Here is a 15,628-nt window from a genome sequence, read left to right as displayed (position 1 = left end):
TGAGCACTAAATAGCTAGTAAGGAAAGAGGAAAAATGTCAAATCGAAAATACGCAAGCTCACAAATATAAAAACCAAGTAGCTTTTGGTATAAATAATCCTGATGCAAATGAATGAGAATAAGTTTTGAGATTAAAGAACGAGAATAAGTTTTGAGATTAAAGAACGAGAATAAGTTTTGAGATTAAAGAAAGTTAACAGAAATCAATGCTGACCTTAACCCCAAACCCAAGTTCGATAATCGATCCCTATACTCAAACCATAGTAGATTACGAGGGAGAGGGGTAGAGATGGGGCGGAGGATACTGAACGACGCTTTAAGGACGATGGTGAACGCCGAGAGGAGGGGGAAGGCCACTGCCAACCTCCAGCCCATCTCCACTGTCATGACTTCCTTCCTCAGAATCATGAAAAATCGGGGTTTGCATCTCCTTCTTTGATCCCCGTTTCTCTCTTCCTTTTGCTCGATTGTTATACTGGAGTGAGATCATGGTGGGAAATTTTTGATTACGTGTGGATGAAAGTGACAAAAGATCAGGATATCATGAAGTCTACTTTACTGCCGTAGTTGATATCTGTTTCTAGAGTACGATATGATCACCTCTTTGTTATTTCAGTCGTTCATAGTGATAATTTGGAGTAGACATCAGAACTCAGCAAGTTAGTCGTTATAGCTTAGGGGATTAAAAAGGACGTCTATATGGTTTTGGGGAACGCTAATTGGTCATTTCGGTTTTGTATGTTGCATGCTTTTTGGTAGTAAGGTGAACCTCTAAACTTTCGGCGTGATTAGTTGCACCTTTATAGGGTGTTTGTTCATTGTTTAGATGAAATACCTTGAGCAATTTGTTTATCTTAATGGTGTTTGCAGCTCTAGAAATCCACTGGTTCTTTAAGTTTGGAGGTTATGATAATCCGATGGACTTATGTGCCTATAAAATATTTTCTAGCTTTTCCTTTTGTTGTTTCTGCTAGTATTCTAGTTGATGTTATGGGCAGAAGACATCTGGGGTATTGTCTATGTGTTACCTAGACTTGAGTGCTGCTTTGAACAAAAGAGATATAGGGTTATGTCCGGAGATTCATTTTGTCCTGTCCTTTTCTTCTATAAGATGTGGACACATAATAGTGAAAGTCATATATTTTGCAAGTTCTAAGGAGAATGTTTTCATATATTCTTTATCTACAATCTTATGATGTCTTATACATGGCCCGCTAAATTGATTAATGACCTGACACTGAATTCTGTCCAACGTGATGAGTGTTAATTATTCTGATAGCCTGATCTGGAAGGATTCATATTTATTTTTCTGCAGCAAATTATTCTCTCTATTCTTGGAAAGAATTGCAAGATAGTTAGATTGTTAGATACTTAGATGTCTTATGTAATAGCTATAACTCTATATGGAAGTAAGGAAGTCAGCTTTAATTCTTGAGCTTTGGCTTTGTGTTAGGATTTCATTGATTTTCTTATATAGCTAGAAGGAAGCTAGCTTTGTAGAATTCTTGATTTTTTTGCCCTTATATTAGAATTTTCATTGCTTTTCATTAATTGGATTGGCATCTAAATTGCTTAAACAAATAGACAATGTGTTATATAAGTATATGAGAAAAGAGAAAACAGCTTATAGTAAGTACGAAAATATATGTTCTAGCTTGTAAGAAACATATTCATAGTTTTTGAATATAAAAGTTAACTCCAGTTTCCATTGTGGTTCATGTAAACAGTGACAGCATGTGCCAATTATATATATATATATATATATATATATATATATATATATATATATATATATATAGTTTTTTTTCAACTTATGATATATTCATTTCTTCAGGATATATTAAAGATTTTCAGGTCTTTGATCCACATAGAGTGGGAAAAATTACTGTAGAGTTGCAAGGCAGGATAAAGGATTGTCGAGCCCTTACTTATAGACAGGGCATTAGGGCTAAGGACATTGAACAGTACAGACTGCGAATGCTTCCGACACGTCAGGTTTGTATTATTTATTCATGCTTAAAAACATTTGTTTGTTACATTAGGTTGCATTCTTTGCAGAGTAGGTTCATGTATGCTTGTTTCTGCTTTGTATGTTAATGCATGTTCTGGACTATTTGTTATAGAGTGTTAGAACAATTAGGAACACATCCAATGACCTGCAAGTGCTCCACGATGGATAATAATATTTTCTTCTTGCGAAGCAATAAATGCTTCATGTTTTAGTTGTTCTTTTCACATGCATTCCAATGCCTCAATTAAGACAATCTACTGGGGATTCAGGTTTTGAAGAGATTGCTTTATGACGGGACAGAATCCCTCTCAAGAAATATTTGCTGTTTCCATTGTGAAACCATAAAATTTTAATCTTGAGCATGTAACTTTTCAACATTTAGGGTCTCTTCTAGTACAGTTGGACCAATCTTTGAGCAAACAAAGTTAAGGAATACAAGAATTAAGTGAAGTAGCACTTAGGTTTAAAGGTTGTTATGTTTATATTCCATCACAAGAACAGACTTGAATTGCATGAAATTTCAATATGCAATGTTCATGATTCTATTGAGCTTTAATCCATCAATTACCTTCCATGAATGCATTGGCTAATTTAGAAAGTGGTTGAAGCCTAAGACATTATGTAATTTTTTAGGGTTTCTCTTCATATATTTGCCTAACTTTACAATTTATTGCAAAAAAACTCAATGTTAGTGATGTGATCCGGATCAGACTTAGCCACCTCATGGACATTAGACTCGTGGCTTGAGTCACTTATCTAGCTAGTTGTTTATTTCAACACTAGATCTATTTTAATTTCAATTTGTGATAGTCGGTCTGGTTTATTGATGGTGATACCATTTGGGCCAAGCCAAGTTGCCTCGTTATTGCTTTTAGCTCTTAAAATTCTGGTTGCTTTGGGATAACCAAGAGTCTCTCTTTAGGTTAGCCAAGAGACATCTTTAGGTTAGATAAGAGACTCTCTTTGGGTTAGTCAAAGTAGTCTCCTTGTTATTGCTTGTATCTCTTTGGATTTGACTCTCATTATTACTTGTATTCAACCTAAGAATTAGTTATTCTTTTTTTGTTGCTTTATATTTGACCCATGGGGTAGCCAAAATGTCAAGATAGTTTGGGTAGCCACCTATATAACATTATGATACACACTGTAGTAAAGTATAAAATGGAATGAATTGAATTTCTTGCATTAGCTCTCTTCCTCTCCTCCCATGGCAGCAGCCACCACCTCGGCTCCGCTGCCTCTAACCTCTATTGACCAGCCAACCACTTAGTCCCTTAGGGCGGGCCACCTATCGTCATCCTAACCACCTCTTTCCTTTAAATCCTAGCGGAGCAATCTTCCTTGGCTGTTGGTTCCTTCCTCCCTTCCTCTATTGGTCCTCCTCTCCTCCTTGGGCATCGACCACCTTTTCCCTTTTCCCTCCTCTTCCCCCTCTTCTTATCACATTCAACCACTACTTGGAGTTAGTCATATTTTAACCAATTTCACCATCTTTCCTTTAGCCCATCCATTCCGTGCTTCCTAATCTTCGGCCACTGATCTGACGATTTCTCTCGATCTAGCTATCTAAATCTCGAGATATTGGATTTATTTGAAAGATCTCTTCTGGAGCTACGATATATCCAAATTTCACGAGGTTTCAACGGGTAGATCGTTCAAAATATCACTTGAAAGGACCGTCCCTGAATTTGCCATTAGCCAGCCACACATCTCCACCGCTGCCACTATCTCCATCCCTAGTCCCTTCCTCCTTCCACTGCCACTCACTCACCCTGGACCTTCATCCCTACCCTTTGGATCACTTATCATAACCCTCACCATATTCTGGACTCCATTAAAGGCTAGCATCCATCAATGATCTAAAACTTGTCGTTATTGTGGTATTGTCGGATCCTAAATGTCATCTCTGACCTTTCCTCCTCTAAACCTAACCACCATCTCTTTCCTAGACCTCCATACCACGTTCCTTATTGTCTTAGCTTCAGTGTCCAAGTGTAAACCATTGGGCTTCACTAGAACCCTAAGCTGATCCACCAAAATTAACCCAAACCGCACTGATCTCAAGCCAGTAGCTGAGAATGGATCATAACAAAAGATTGAGATACGAGTGCAATTTTGGACTGCTGCGAAAGCGAGCCAGCAGCTAGCAGGGATTCACTAGACGCGATTCCAGCTTGATGAGTTTGCTTCCTGTGAGCTATTTACATGATGAATCAATCTTCAGAACGCTTTCAGATACGTAATAAAATCTTTGTTTTAAGGCGCCTTTTCTTCCCTTAATATACGTCATAGGAGTTGACCATATCTCTATACCAATGGTGAGTTGGAAGTAGTGGGTCAGGGAGATGGAGCTCGACTTTAATCTTCGTGTAGACTGTGAAATGGAGCTATGGGTCCTCGCATGCCTTTTCTTTCATTTTCCAAAAGAGAAGAATCAAGCCCACTAAAAAAAAGTAAGATTTGGAACCTGACTCTCTTTAAGCCACCGTTCCTCGGACACCATGACCATGACCAAAGCCATGGCTGCAAGAGGCCAAGGAAAGGCTTCCCAAGCCATGGACCCCACAGAAGCTATGGAGGCGAGGGAGTCACCAGCCCCCACCTTGCCACTACGACTATCACCTCCACCGGCTTCAACCAACCAACCTAGTTATGGAGACATGGTTTTCATGTTCTCCGACATAAGGGAAGTCTTGCTGGACATTAGATAAACCCTCTCTCACAGGCAACTAGAGGACACAAGGGCGAATATCACCCTCAAACTGGGAATTCTAATTGAGGGCTCATAACGGGTCTGATCGGGTCTACCGTGAAGGAGCTCTACTATTTCGGTCCATTCAATGGGTCCTCCACCACCATCACATGCTGAGTATGAAGATGAATATGGTGGCTCAGTGGGTGCTCAATCCAAAAGTCCATTGCTGCTCACGCCTGACACAAGGAGGGCTGAACAGATGTCGGCATTCCACTACAATTGAGCTTTGGTGATTCTTCACTTTGAAGAGGATGATACATGAGCCAATTTGGATAAACCAACGCCTACGACTGTTGGAGATGTTTACATAAGGAGGACATTCTCTTAAGAGGAAGATCAAGAGATCAGGATTCGAAGAGGAATCGACACGGCAATCGTGCCCACTCAATCTATGGCGCTTGTGGCACAACATTTCAAGGAGGATGAACCATGGTTGGAGTTTGATGGACTAGCACCTTGGTAGCTAGAACCGCGTGCCACAAGACCACTGAAGGCGTACATCTCCACTAAGGGAGCCCTTGCTGCCCAACCCAGCGACATGGCGCCTCAATCACCGTCCGACAACATCGATGATTGGGACAACTTTAAGGATCCGATGCCTTAACAACCCTACCCTAGGTCTTTGGCTTTCCCTCACCATGCTTGGGCAAACTAGAGGTAAGAATATCATTGAGAAATGAGTTTCAAGGCCTCAGATAGCCTAAGTGGAGGAAAGAAGAGCCAAATGTTTGAACGTCTATAGCGATGAGAAATTCGTCTCGGTACACGAATGCGTGAAGCTGACTACCATGGTGCTTATGAAAGAAAGGGGAGATGAGTGATGCGGACATCAATTACATATTACACAGGTGCATGTATTAGTGCAGTTCCTACTTCAGAAAATTAGTTTAAGTCAACTATTTTTATTATACGTTTGCTATTTATGGTGTTTAGGATTATATTTGTTTTTTCTCAATTGTTTAGGGTGTTATTTGCATATTGTCATTTGTAAGGTCTATATATAGGCCAACTTTTTACTCAATCAGGGTTAATAAAGAAATGAAAATTTTTTGAGATTTCCAATGTGAGTTTTGGGTGTGAAACCCTAATTAAGAATGGAAGTGTGAAACCCCATTCTTTTTTCTCTTTTTTTCACCATCATCATTCCTAGAATCCTAATATTCCATTTGTTTCACATCAATGAGGCTATAGTGCATGGAGGAGGTAGACTAGAGGGCGAAGTGGGTGAGCTTATGGAAAAGACTAAGGAGGACATCCATGCCAAAGTCTCCATACAAGTGTGCCCACCAACTTAGTCAATTTTCCTTTTGCATTTGGACCTTGGTAAGCTTGAGGCCAAAATTAAGGCTTGGTCCAAACCTTTTAAGCTCATCCCTCATCTAGATTGGCTATGGAATCCTCTCAGATGTGCTTCTCCAAAATTTAAATGCACCTTTAATCCAACTGCCTTAATATATCACATGTCATGAGAGAGAGATGGATATCGAAATTGATTGAATTTTCAATAATATAATTTAGAATTTTAATCAATTTGAGATTCTTCTAGATACAATTCTAATTGTGACTTTTATGATTTAGTCACAAACTCAAAACTCTAAAATAAATCAAATTCATACAAAAAAAACCTTTATTATAAATATATAAAAACATTAAAAAATATAATAATAAGAATATATTAATGGTAATAAATTACTTTCATCATAGAATTGCCATATTCAGTATCATTTGAAACTTTACATAAAGCAATTGTAGGTGTTACATTTGAAATTTTAGAAGTGTTTTGAACATAATAATCAAAGAGAGTAAACAACTTCTCACGGACCTTTATTATTTCATAAGTAAAGCCATAGAGTTTGTTGTATGAGAATTTCACAAAATGTATTTTGAATCGTAGATTTAGAATGGATTTAGAATGATAGCTAGCGCTAAAATAATGTTGTATTATTTTTAATATTTTTCAAATTTCACATTTATTTGTGTGGCCTTACGGTTAATAAAATTATTTGAGCTTGGCATGCCTTCCAATATATTCAATTAAACCACCTGAGAAAGTACAGATTTGCCTTCCAAAATCCGAGCTTTGCATGCCTTCTCCCTCCTCTTCCCTCTCTTCTTATCATGTTCAGCCACTACTTGGAGTTAAACACATTTTGGTTAATTTCACTATCTTTCCATCAGCTCATCCATCTCGTGTTCTTCGACTTTCGACCACTGATCTGATGATATCTCTCAATCTAGTTATAAATATCTTGAGATATTGATGATACGATCTCCCCTTAGGCTAAGGTTCAATCTCTTTCAATTCTCTGATCTGGACTGGATTTGACATGGAATTTTAAAATAAAATTCTGAAAGATGTCGCCGTCGGATCGACATGAAATTTTGATATGTTGTAGCCCCAGAAAAGAGCTTTCCAACAAATCTAGTTTCAGGTGAATCGGATGTGGGGATCTCGAGATATTGTCCGATTAGTGGACGAAGGTCAGGGTGGTCTGTTTAGGATCCGTGGATGGAGGCACATGATCCTAGGTGATGGTGGTTGGTGGAGGACCGGCGTTAATGGGGTGGCATTGGTGAAAAGTGGTGGAGGAAGGGTTATGGTCGATGGAAGGGTTAGGGCAAGTGTTGGATAGATTGGAAGAAGGGGGAGGAGAGGGCCGCCACTAAGGGTCTAGGGTGATTGGTTGGTCGAGGGAGGTTAGAAGCGGCGTTGCCGGGGTTTGAGAGAACATGAGCGAAGAAGACGAAGGAGGTAAGGCAAAACTCAATTCTTCAATAATCAATAATGACCTTTGGTTGCCATCCACATTCTTTTAGAGGCTAACCAATAACTCAAAATTAACCCTAAACAATACAAATTCGCCGACCGCGTTCGAACGCACCGAGTTCGCTCTTCTCTGGATTTGCAAACGTGATGGAGGCGTTCGAACGCGCCTGTTTCCCACTTCTCTGGATTTGCGAACGCGATGCAGGCATTCACAGTGCGTTCGAACGGGGCATTTGAACGCACAATGCACACCCTTCACCCATATTCACAACCCCGTTCACAACCGCCTTTGAACTCACTTCACCCGCGTTCGAACGTGACTTATAGAAAACTTATTTTCATAGAAATTAAACATTAAAACAAGAAACAAAGACACTCCTAAAGTGAATCCATGTTTGAGACGACATCGGTGAATCAGTGAAGCCCGAATCATATCAATCCACCACACTTCCGCAACCTTGTCCTCATGGTTTGAAATTTGGGTAGCGATCTTTGAACTCTGATTCTTGCTCCTCCATGGTATGATCTTCTGCATTGGTTCCCCACATATCTGAAAATAGAGGAAATGTACTCCAACTGGCCCAAGGTGGAATTTGGGTCCGTCTACATTGAGTCCACTTGGTCTCGGGTGGTCGAACCAATTGACTCAATGTTAGTTCAGCAATAGAAATCTGGTGCATCCGATTGCGCTCGGGAGGTCGAGTTAGATATAATTGGTGGATCCAGATTAGTTCCTTCTAGTGACTCAAGTTAAGTTCAACCAGCCGAACTGACTGTTGGTTGTGCTCATAATCATTCTGCCCACTCTATAGATTAGGATCTAAGTCAAATGTATCTTGGTATAAGCAAACTCGACTTAAGTCAAGTAGAGGGTTTTTTGATCATATCCCTTATTTAACTTAATTGAGTCCCCAAGTCTAGAGATGACTCACACTTGACTTGACCCCTTTGGCTCTTAGGTCCAACCCAGCTCCTGTCTAGCAATTCAACCTGGTCAAGCCCAACAATATAGCCTTCTTGAAATTCTAACCATTTAGGGTCTTCAAAAAAATTTGAAATCCCTAATATTTCTCCCATAATTCAATTTCCATTAGCCATTGCCATAGGAGTTGCCTTAGCACGTGGCAGCCATGGTTGAGTAGTGACCACCTCCAGCAATTGCCCTGGCAGGGTTCCCGGCAGTGTGGTGGCGGTCGACGGCGAAGGAAGGCCGAATTTGGCCCAAAAAATGAAATCTTTAGGTCTTTCTTCTCTGTCCCGTTGCAATCATGGCAAGGAGCCTTCGGCCATCTGGAATACTAAAATAGCTGTTGGTGAGGTCCCTCTTGGGGTGGCGGCGGTTGACTGCTGTGGAAGGCTGAGGTTGACAAAAACAAAATCTTCATCTCCTTCTTCTTCATTTTGTCGCAGCCATGGCAGGGAGCTTTCGGTCGTCTGGGTGAGAAAAGCAGTAGTAGCCCACAAGGTCTTTACGAGGCTGTCAGAGGCTGGTGCTGCCGTGGTTGGAAGATTGCGGCCTTCTCCTTTGAGTTGTAGCTCGGCGGGGAGCTGCAACGTCATCACCTGTGATGGCGCTGTTGCGGTCGACTGTCGATTGACCGAGGAGAATGGTGGAAGGTCACTGGAGGCCATACATGATTTCTTCCCGGTTGCTGACTCGCTGTGGTTGCAAAAGAAGGTGGTGTAAGGCGGCCCAAGTGTTAGAACTTGCGGTTCTGTATCATCTCCCTCACCACTGACGAGAATTCCGGATGAGGGATATCCGGCGGCCATGCGTAGTCTTCCTCCATTCAACAGTGGTTTGCACGGTTGTCGACTCGTCGAAGAACTTTGTTCTAACGTCGAAAGAATCTTTCCAACCATTGCGCTTGCCGAAGGAAACTGCTGCCTTGAAGATGGACACTTTGCCGTTTCTACAGGGATCGGGAAAGGAATGGCTAGCCTTTCGCAGTTTATCGGCGAGGTCTTCGGTGCATAGGAAGATTTGGAGGTTCCAAGGGCTGCTACAATGGTTGAGGATCCCATTGTAGCCGACGATAGTTTGTTGCGGCTGACCATGGGTCGAGGTGTAGAAGCTCGATTTTGCTGGATAGCCAAACTCTCCCCTACTTTTGTGAGGAACAGGGAGGCTGTGGAGGATGTTGGGTATGCTGCAGAGGGTTCCCCATACTGCCTTGCGATTGCCTTGCTTGTTGAAGAAGGTTTCGGCCACGCCTGTATTTTTCGCATCATCTCCATCATCATTTGATTATTGATGGCCATCTGTTCAGAAAGAGACTCCAATACGGCTTGAACACTAGGTTCTTCCGTATTCCGATTTGATTGGGCGGTTCCAGCTTCTAAGCGAGTTATTGACACTATAAAGATCGGGCGGTAATATATATGCTTACCTTTTTTCTACTATTATATTAGTTATATCTGCACTTCTACACAAGTTAACAAGATGCTATAAAGAACAACTTGTCTTCTTTTTTAGCACTGCTTATTTCTTTTGATGGGTCACAATTATGGAGCATGGTATTTGAGGGTTGATAATCCAACTCAATCATGATTTATTGCTGGTTGGCATGTGACACATGTGGACCCATGCAGACTGTGATCCTCTTGGCTGTTTTGCATGCAAGATGCATCTTGACACTAAGAGGCACTCCATGTTGAAATTCATGCCAACTGCATACCTAAGCGGTATCACCAATGTGACTGGCATGTTAACTTCTGGTCTCAGTTATTTACCATTAATGCACTTGCTGCATTTGTTAAAATTTTGTTTGTTTAAGAGATTAGGTAAGGATATACAAATATGTAGGTCAACAACTCAATTCTACGAGAAATTGTTGGTTTGATTTGCAGTTACTTACTAACATTGTAAATAGGGACATCACATTTGCTGAAGTTTTCCATGAACTCTCTTTTACATGTTCACAGTGTCCTTTTACTTTATTTTGATGTATGGTTCCTCAAATAGCTTCATGTATACCAAGTTAGGAAATTTTGTTGATCCCGTTTTCTCCCTCTTAGTAGGAGATCACTTGGAAAGTATTTATTTAATGAAAGGCACATTAGAGAGGTCAATAAAAGGCACTTTTTTGATGGAATGATCGTGGACTTGTGGTAGACATTGTTAAATGAGTGGAGTGCCTGATCTACCTAGTCTATGTTGGGTTTTAAGGCATTGTTAACAAAGCCTCACCAAACATTTACCTTGCCTTAGGATTAGATCATCACATAAATGGTACAAAATCAGATTATATGTTTATTAATATAAATTACCAATGTTCCAAAACTCGGTATCAGGATTAGGATCGGCCATCTAAAAAAAGAATACGTATCGGTTGTACCGTTTCTCTATATTGGATCAGACTTTTTTAATTACGTAAAATTCTAAATATTATTTAAAAATATAGGATATTTTTATAAATTTATAAAAATGTAAGAAAATAAGAAAATAATAATTACTCATATATGAAGTTTAAAAGCTAAAAAATGTATTATCTTATTCAAAATTTTGATGAATACCAAGTTGGCTTTCTCTTCTCTTTTCCTCATTCTCTCTATTACTGACAAGGCAAAATTTTTGTTCTTTTCTTTTCTTTCCCTTATATCTCTCTCTCTTCTTCTCTTATTGCTGTAAGGCAAATTTTATGTTTTTCATTTCTTCTCTCCTTCCTCTCTCTCTCTCTCTGTAATTTTTTTTTCATTTCTTCTCTCTACGTTCGTTTTTTCTCTCTCTAAAAAAATAGAGAGAGAAGAGAGAGGGATCGACTGAAATTGGGACCATGTAAATTACTGTTTTAATCGATGTACTACACTTGAGGTATGCTTTTTTGTGTTTTAGGATTATCTTTTTCCCTATTCTAAATTTGGGTACTTCCAGATTAGTAAGTAAACATCAGATTTTCCCTAGTCTAGATTAGAAATACTATTAATCCAAATTAAATCTTATATCACGTATAAACACAATAATTTTACCCTTCAGTTGATGAAAGTTATTTTAAAAATCTTCTCTTTTCTGTCCTACCACTTATTTATCTTATTTCATAAGTCAAAAGTTTCTGCTCAATTTTCGCTCAATTTTTCCACCTATCTCTATTCTCCTCTTTCCTATCACCCACCTATCTTTTAAAATTATGTTTTAGAAAAACGGGTATAACATGTGGACCTAGGTTTAGAGGGTAAAAGAGTAATTTTAGTGGTCAAAACAGGCATTATTATTTCTTAACCATGTTTTAGGAAAAATGGGTATAACATGTGAAAGTTAGGTTTAAAAGGCAAAATAGTAATTTTAATGTTAATATGGGCGTTTATATTTTTAACCATGTTTTAGGAAAAATAGGCATAATGTGTGAAAGTTAGGTTTAATGGGCAGATTAATCATTTTATGGTCAAAATGGGTGCTAACATTTCTTAACCATGTTTCAGGAAAAATATGTATAACATGTGAAAATTAGGTTTAAAGGGCAAAATAAGAATTTTAGTGGTCAAAACAGGTGTTAATATTTTTTAACCATATTTTAGGAAAAATAGTTATAGCATGTGAAAATTATATTTAAAGGGTACAATTATAATTTCAGCGGTCAAAACGGGTGTTAATATCTTTTAACCATGTTTTAGGAAAAATGAGTATAGCATATGAAAATCAAGTTTAAGGACAAAATAGTCATTTTATTAAAACAAGTGCTATTATTTTTTCTTAATCGTGTTTTAGGAAAAACAGGTATTACATGTGAAAATCAAATTTAAAGGGCAAAATAGTAATTTTACCATTCAAAACGGGTGTGAATGTTTCTTAACCATGTTGTGGGAAAACAAGCATATGTGAAAATCAAGTTTAAATGGTAAAGTAGTAATTTTAATGATCAAAATAGGTGTAATATTTCTTAACTATGTTTTAGGAAATAGGTATAATATATGAAAATCAAGTTTAAAGGGCAAAATAATAATTTTAGCATACAATATAGGTGTTAGTATTTAGTAACAGTTTTTTAGGAAAAATAGGTATAACATATCAAAACCAGGTTTAAAGGGCAAAATAATAATTTTAACAATCAAAACAGGTGTTAATTCTAATGGCCAAAATAAGTATATCATATGTATCCATTGCGCATATAGGAAATAATAATATATAGTCATAGATATTAGATAGAGAATGATAATATATAGCTATTGCATATAGAGAGACTGATATTATATAACTGTTGCATATGTAGATAATGGTAATATATATGCTATGCATAGAGAATATTATATGTTTTTGGTTTGGTTGGCTGTATACATACATCATATTATTTACCCATTGCTTACAAGTGAATTAACATACCTAATCATTGCATACATAGGTAATGTTATATGTTGCCACTGCATACGTAGAACTCCCAAATGACACAATTGCACATGTAGCGACTTCCACCTCAAGCATTGGTAATCTACCAGCGACCTTACGGATGCATATTTAGCTTATATTAATATATAGCCATTACATACATAAAGACTGTTATATGTAACCACTAGATAGGTAGACAATAGTAATATACAACCATTTCATACCTAGAGTTGGTCAACCTATCCCATAATTCCACTGGATGACATATCAAAGGGTATTTTCATAAAGTTATATAAGTCAAAAACTCTTTTTCTATTTTTTATTTTCACTTTATATCACATCAAAGATAAGTGTTACGTCATAAATGAATATTAGAATACCCACAACTAGATACAGATACAAAGAGAGACATCTATAATCTTCTATGCCTCGTCATGTAGCAGCATTTATACTACAGCATTAGCAAAGGCTAAGGGTGAAGAGATGTATGTGTCTATATGAGCTTATCACCTATTTTATATACAGTGCTTCTAGAATATCTAGTGTAAGAACCATTTACTATTTTTATTTATTAAGAGATGCTTCAGGTTATTAACAGCTTTACCTTTTTGTTGTTTTCAACTGATAACCATTGTGCAATCCCTCCAGTTCATTATATGCTAAGTTTTAATCATATTAAACATTAATACGTAATATTAATTATATTCCGTAATCTAGCAAATGACAACGTTACTATAATATTTTGCTTGCTATTCTAATATTGCATTGTACTTTAATTTTGGCAGTTCTGCTAATTAGTCCCAAACTCCCAATGGCCATTGATTCATATATCATAAATGCTGAATAGATGTGGCACTTTCCACTTGGAAAACCAGACTTTAAATAGAATATTGCGTAGACTCCTTAATCTCTATGCATGGATTAACAGATGAACCTCTGATCTTGGTCTAACTTATTTGACTTGGTGTGATATTTCAGTTAATGCAGACAAATGCGTCTAATATTGTTATGTAATTTTTTTTTATTTTATAAATTCATGGATAGGAGATTATTCTTGATAGTTTCTGTTCTTTACAAAGAACTAGGAAAGGAATAAGTTTGCACTTCATTTTACCTTTTGCAGTGGGGATATGTTGTAATTACAACTCCTAACGGCATTTTGGATCATGAGGAAGCTATCATGCGAAATGTAGGTGGCCAAGTTCTAGGCTATTTCCATTAATTAAGGCAGAAGTGCCTTTCTGCTACACTGGCTTTTGGAAAACTCAAATCTATTTCAACGTTCATGTCTATCCTTGTTATTATGTAACATCGTTGCTCTGTTTTGGTGATTGGTTCCTTGAAGGATATCAAGGAAACAGGATAGCATGTGCTGGTGAGAAGTTGCCTGTGAATTTGTAGCCTTACATGTGTGCAGGACCGCAGATTTTAATGCATCTGAGATGTTTACCCCTGCCTGATACGGGGAGGCTTTTATTGGTCTTGCACTCCCTGCAATATATGCATGAGTGCAGTTATTGGTTTGCCTACTAATTGGAAGATCAAGTTTTCTTCCCACTGGTTTAATAGATCTAGTATCATCTATCATAAGCATGCCGTGAGCTTAATAGTTTGACATGGATAAGAGTGAAAACTGGTCCGACCAAATCTTGTATCGTATCCCACGATGAGTTATATTTGAATTTGTATTTGTATTAGGATAGTTTACGCTAGAATAATATCTGAATTAATAGCTATGTATCCATACATTTTAAAAAGTTATAGAAACAGTGACATAAAAGATTGTTTTTTATAATTTTATATGATCTCTCTCTCTCTAGTCAATGAGGTAATGCTCAGCTGGTCAAAGAGGCTTATGATGTATATGTATTTTTAGATTTGAATATCAGTGACATCAGTTAAAATGGGAACTGTTAAATTCTCTGGAATAATTTACTCTTGATATCTCGAGATTCAAAAAAAAAAAAAAGGGTTTAAGTGCTGACTGGGCTAAGGTGGTTTATTTAAGGTAATGGTGATGGGTGGTTTGGTAGTGGAATCAATGGAGACGATGTGATCTAGAGGATGGGGATAGAAAGGATAATAAAGATGATGCTGGCATGTGGTAGATATGTCATCTAGAAAGGAAGAAGGGGAAGATGGTTGGCTCGAAAGGGGATTGACGGATGGAGGAGTTAGCTGGCGACTAGGGTTTAAGGAAGGGGGAAGAAGATGGTCGACCATATTGAACTAGGGGTATCGGTAGTCGAGAAAGAAAGTAATGGCATTGGTCTTGGATCAAAAGAATGGGAGGGATGGAGATTAGTATGGGTGTAAACAAGTTGAGCCTAAGCAAATCGAGCCTGAATCGAGTCAAAACCGTTGAATTAAGTTTAAATAGTTAAATTAAATACAACTTTTGAAAATTTAAAATGTTAAGTTTTAACCTGTAAATAAAACAAAATAAGTTAACCTAAAATTTAATATAGGTGTATGAAAGAAAAAAAAATATTTGAATGATCTGCATCATGTTCATCATGATATAAACAATCTTGGAAGTGCTTATGTTAACATTGAGTTGCTTACCGAATTTGTAAACCATGTTGGTTTGCATTGACCTCCATCCACCGCTGGTTTCTCTTCATAGTTATCCCACTTACTCTACCTATGAAGGATCGCATCTATTCCTATCTCTAGCTAGATCGTTGCTTACAACATATGCTTTTTCTTCATCTGACGTGGAAATGGATATGCTTTTATATCAGAGGTAGCAATGGCCACATACCTTTCATAGCA

At 37.8% G+C, this 15,628-nt stretch overlaps 1 protein-coding gene across 1 annotated transcript; it reads left to right on the top strand.

The window, feature by feature from the left end:
- The first annotated feature begins 205 nt into the window (after positions 1-205).
- On the top strand, positions 206-14,313 carry LOC140774072 (small ribosomal subunit protein uS8my-like). The gene is made up of 3 exons (XM_073116916.1): positions 206-419; positions 1,835-1,995; positions 13,977-14,313. Exons 1-3 carry the CDS (start codon positions 290-292, stop codon positions 14,073-14,075), a joined length of 390 nt encoding a protein of 129 aa, XP_072973017.1. The 5' UTR covers positions 206-289; the 3' UTR covers positions 14,076-14,313.
- Positions 14,314-15,628: the final 1,315 nt, after the last annotated feature.

This window comes from Typha angustifolia, chromosome 13, assembly GCF_048772165.1.
Source record: "Typha angustifolia cultivar Huaian chromosome 13, ASM4877216v1, whole genome shotgun sequence".
Lineage (NCBI taxonomy): Eukaryota > Viridiplantae > Streptophyta > Magnoliopsida > Poales > Typhaceae > Typha > Typha angustifolia.
This window is presented reverse-complemented; position numbering and strand designations above follow the sequence as displayed.

What these genes read in the sequence shown, in the direction of transcription:
- LOC140774072 (XM_073116916.1), top strand. Translation starts at nt 290, where the DNA reads ATGGGGCGGAGGATACTGAACGACGCTTTAAGGACGATGGTGAACGCC. An exon ending in CAGAATCATGAAAAATCGGG is followed by an intron (nt 420 to 1,834) that starts GTTTGCATCTCC and finishes TCATTTCTTCAG; the next exon opens with GATATATTAAAGATTTTCAG. An exon ending in GAATGCTTCCGACACGTCAG is followed by an intron (nt 1,996 to 13,976) that starts GTTTGTATTATT and finishes TACCTTTTGCAG; the next exon opens with TGGGGATATGTTGTAATTAC.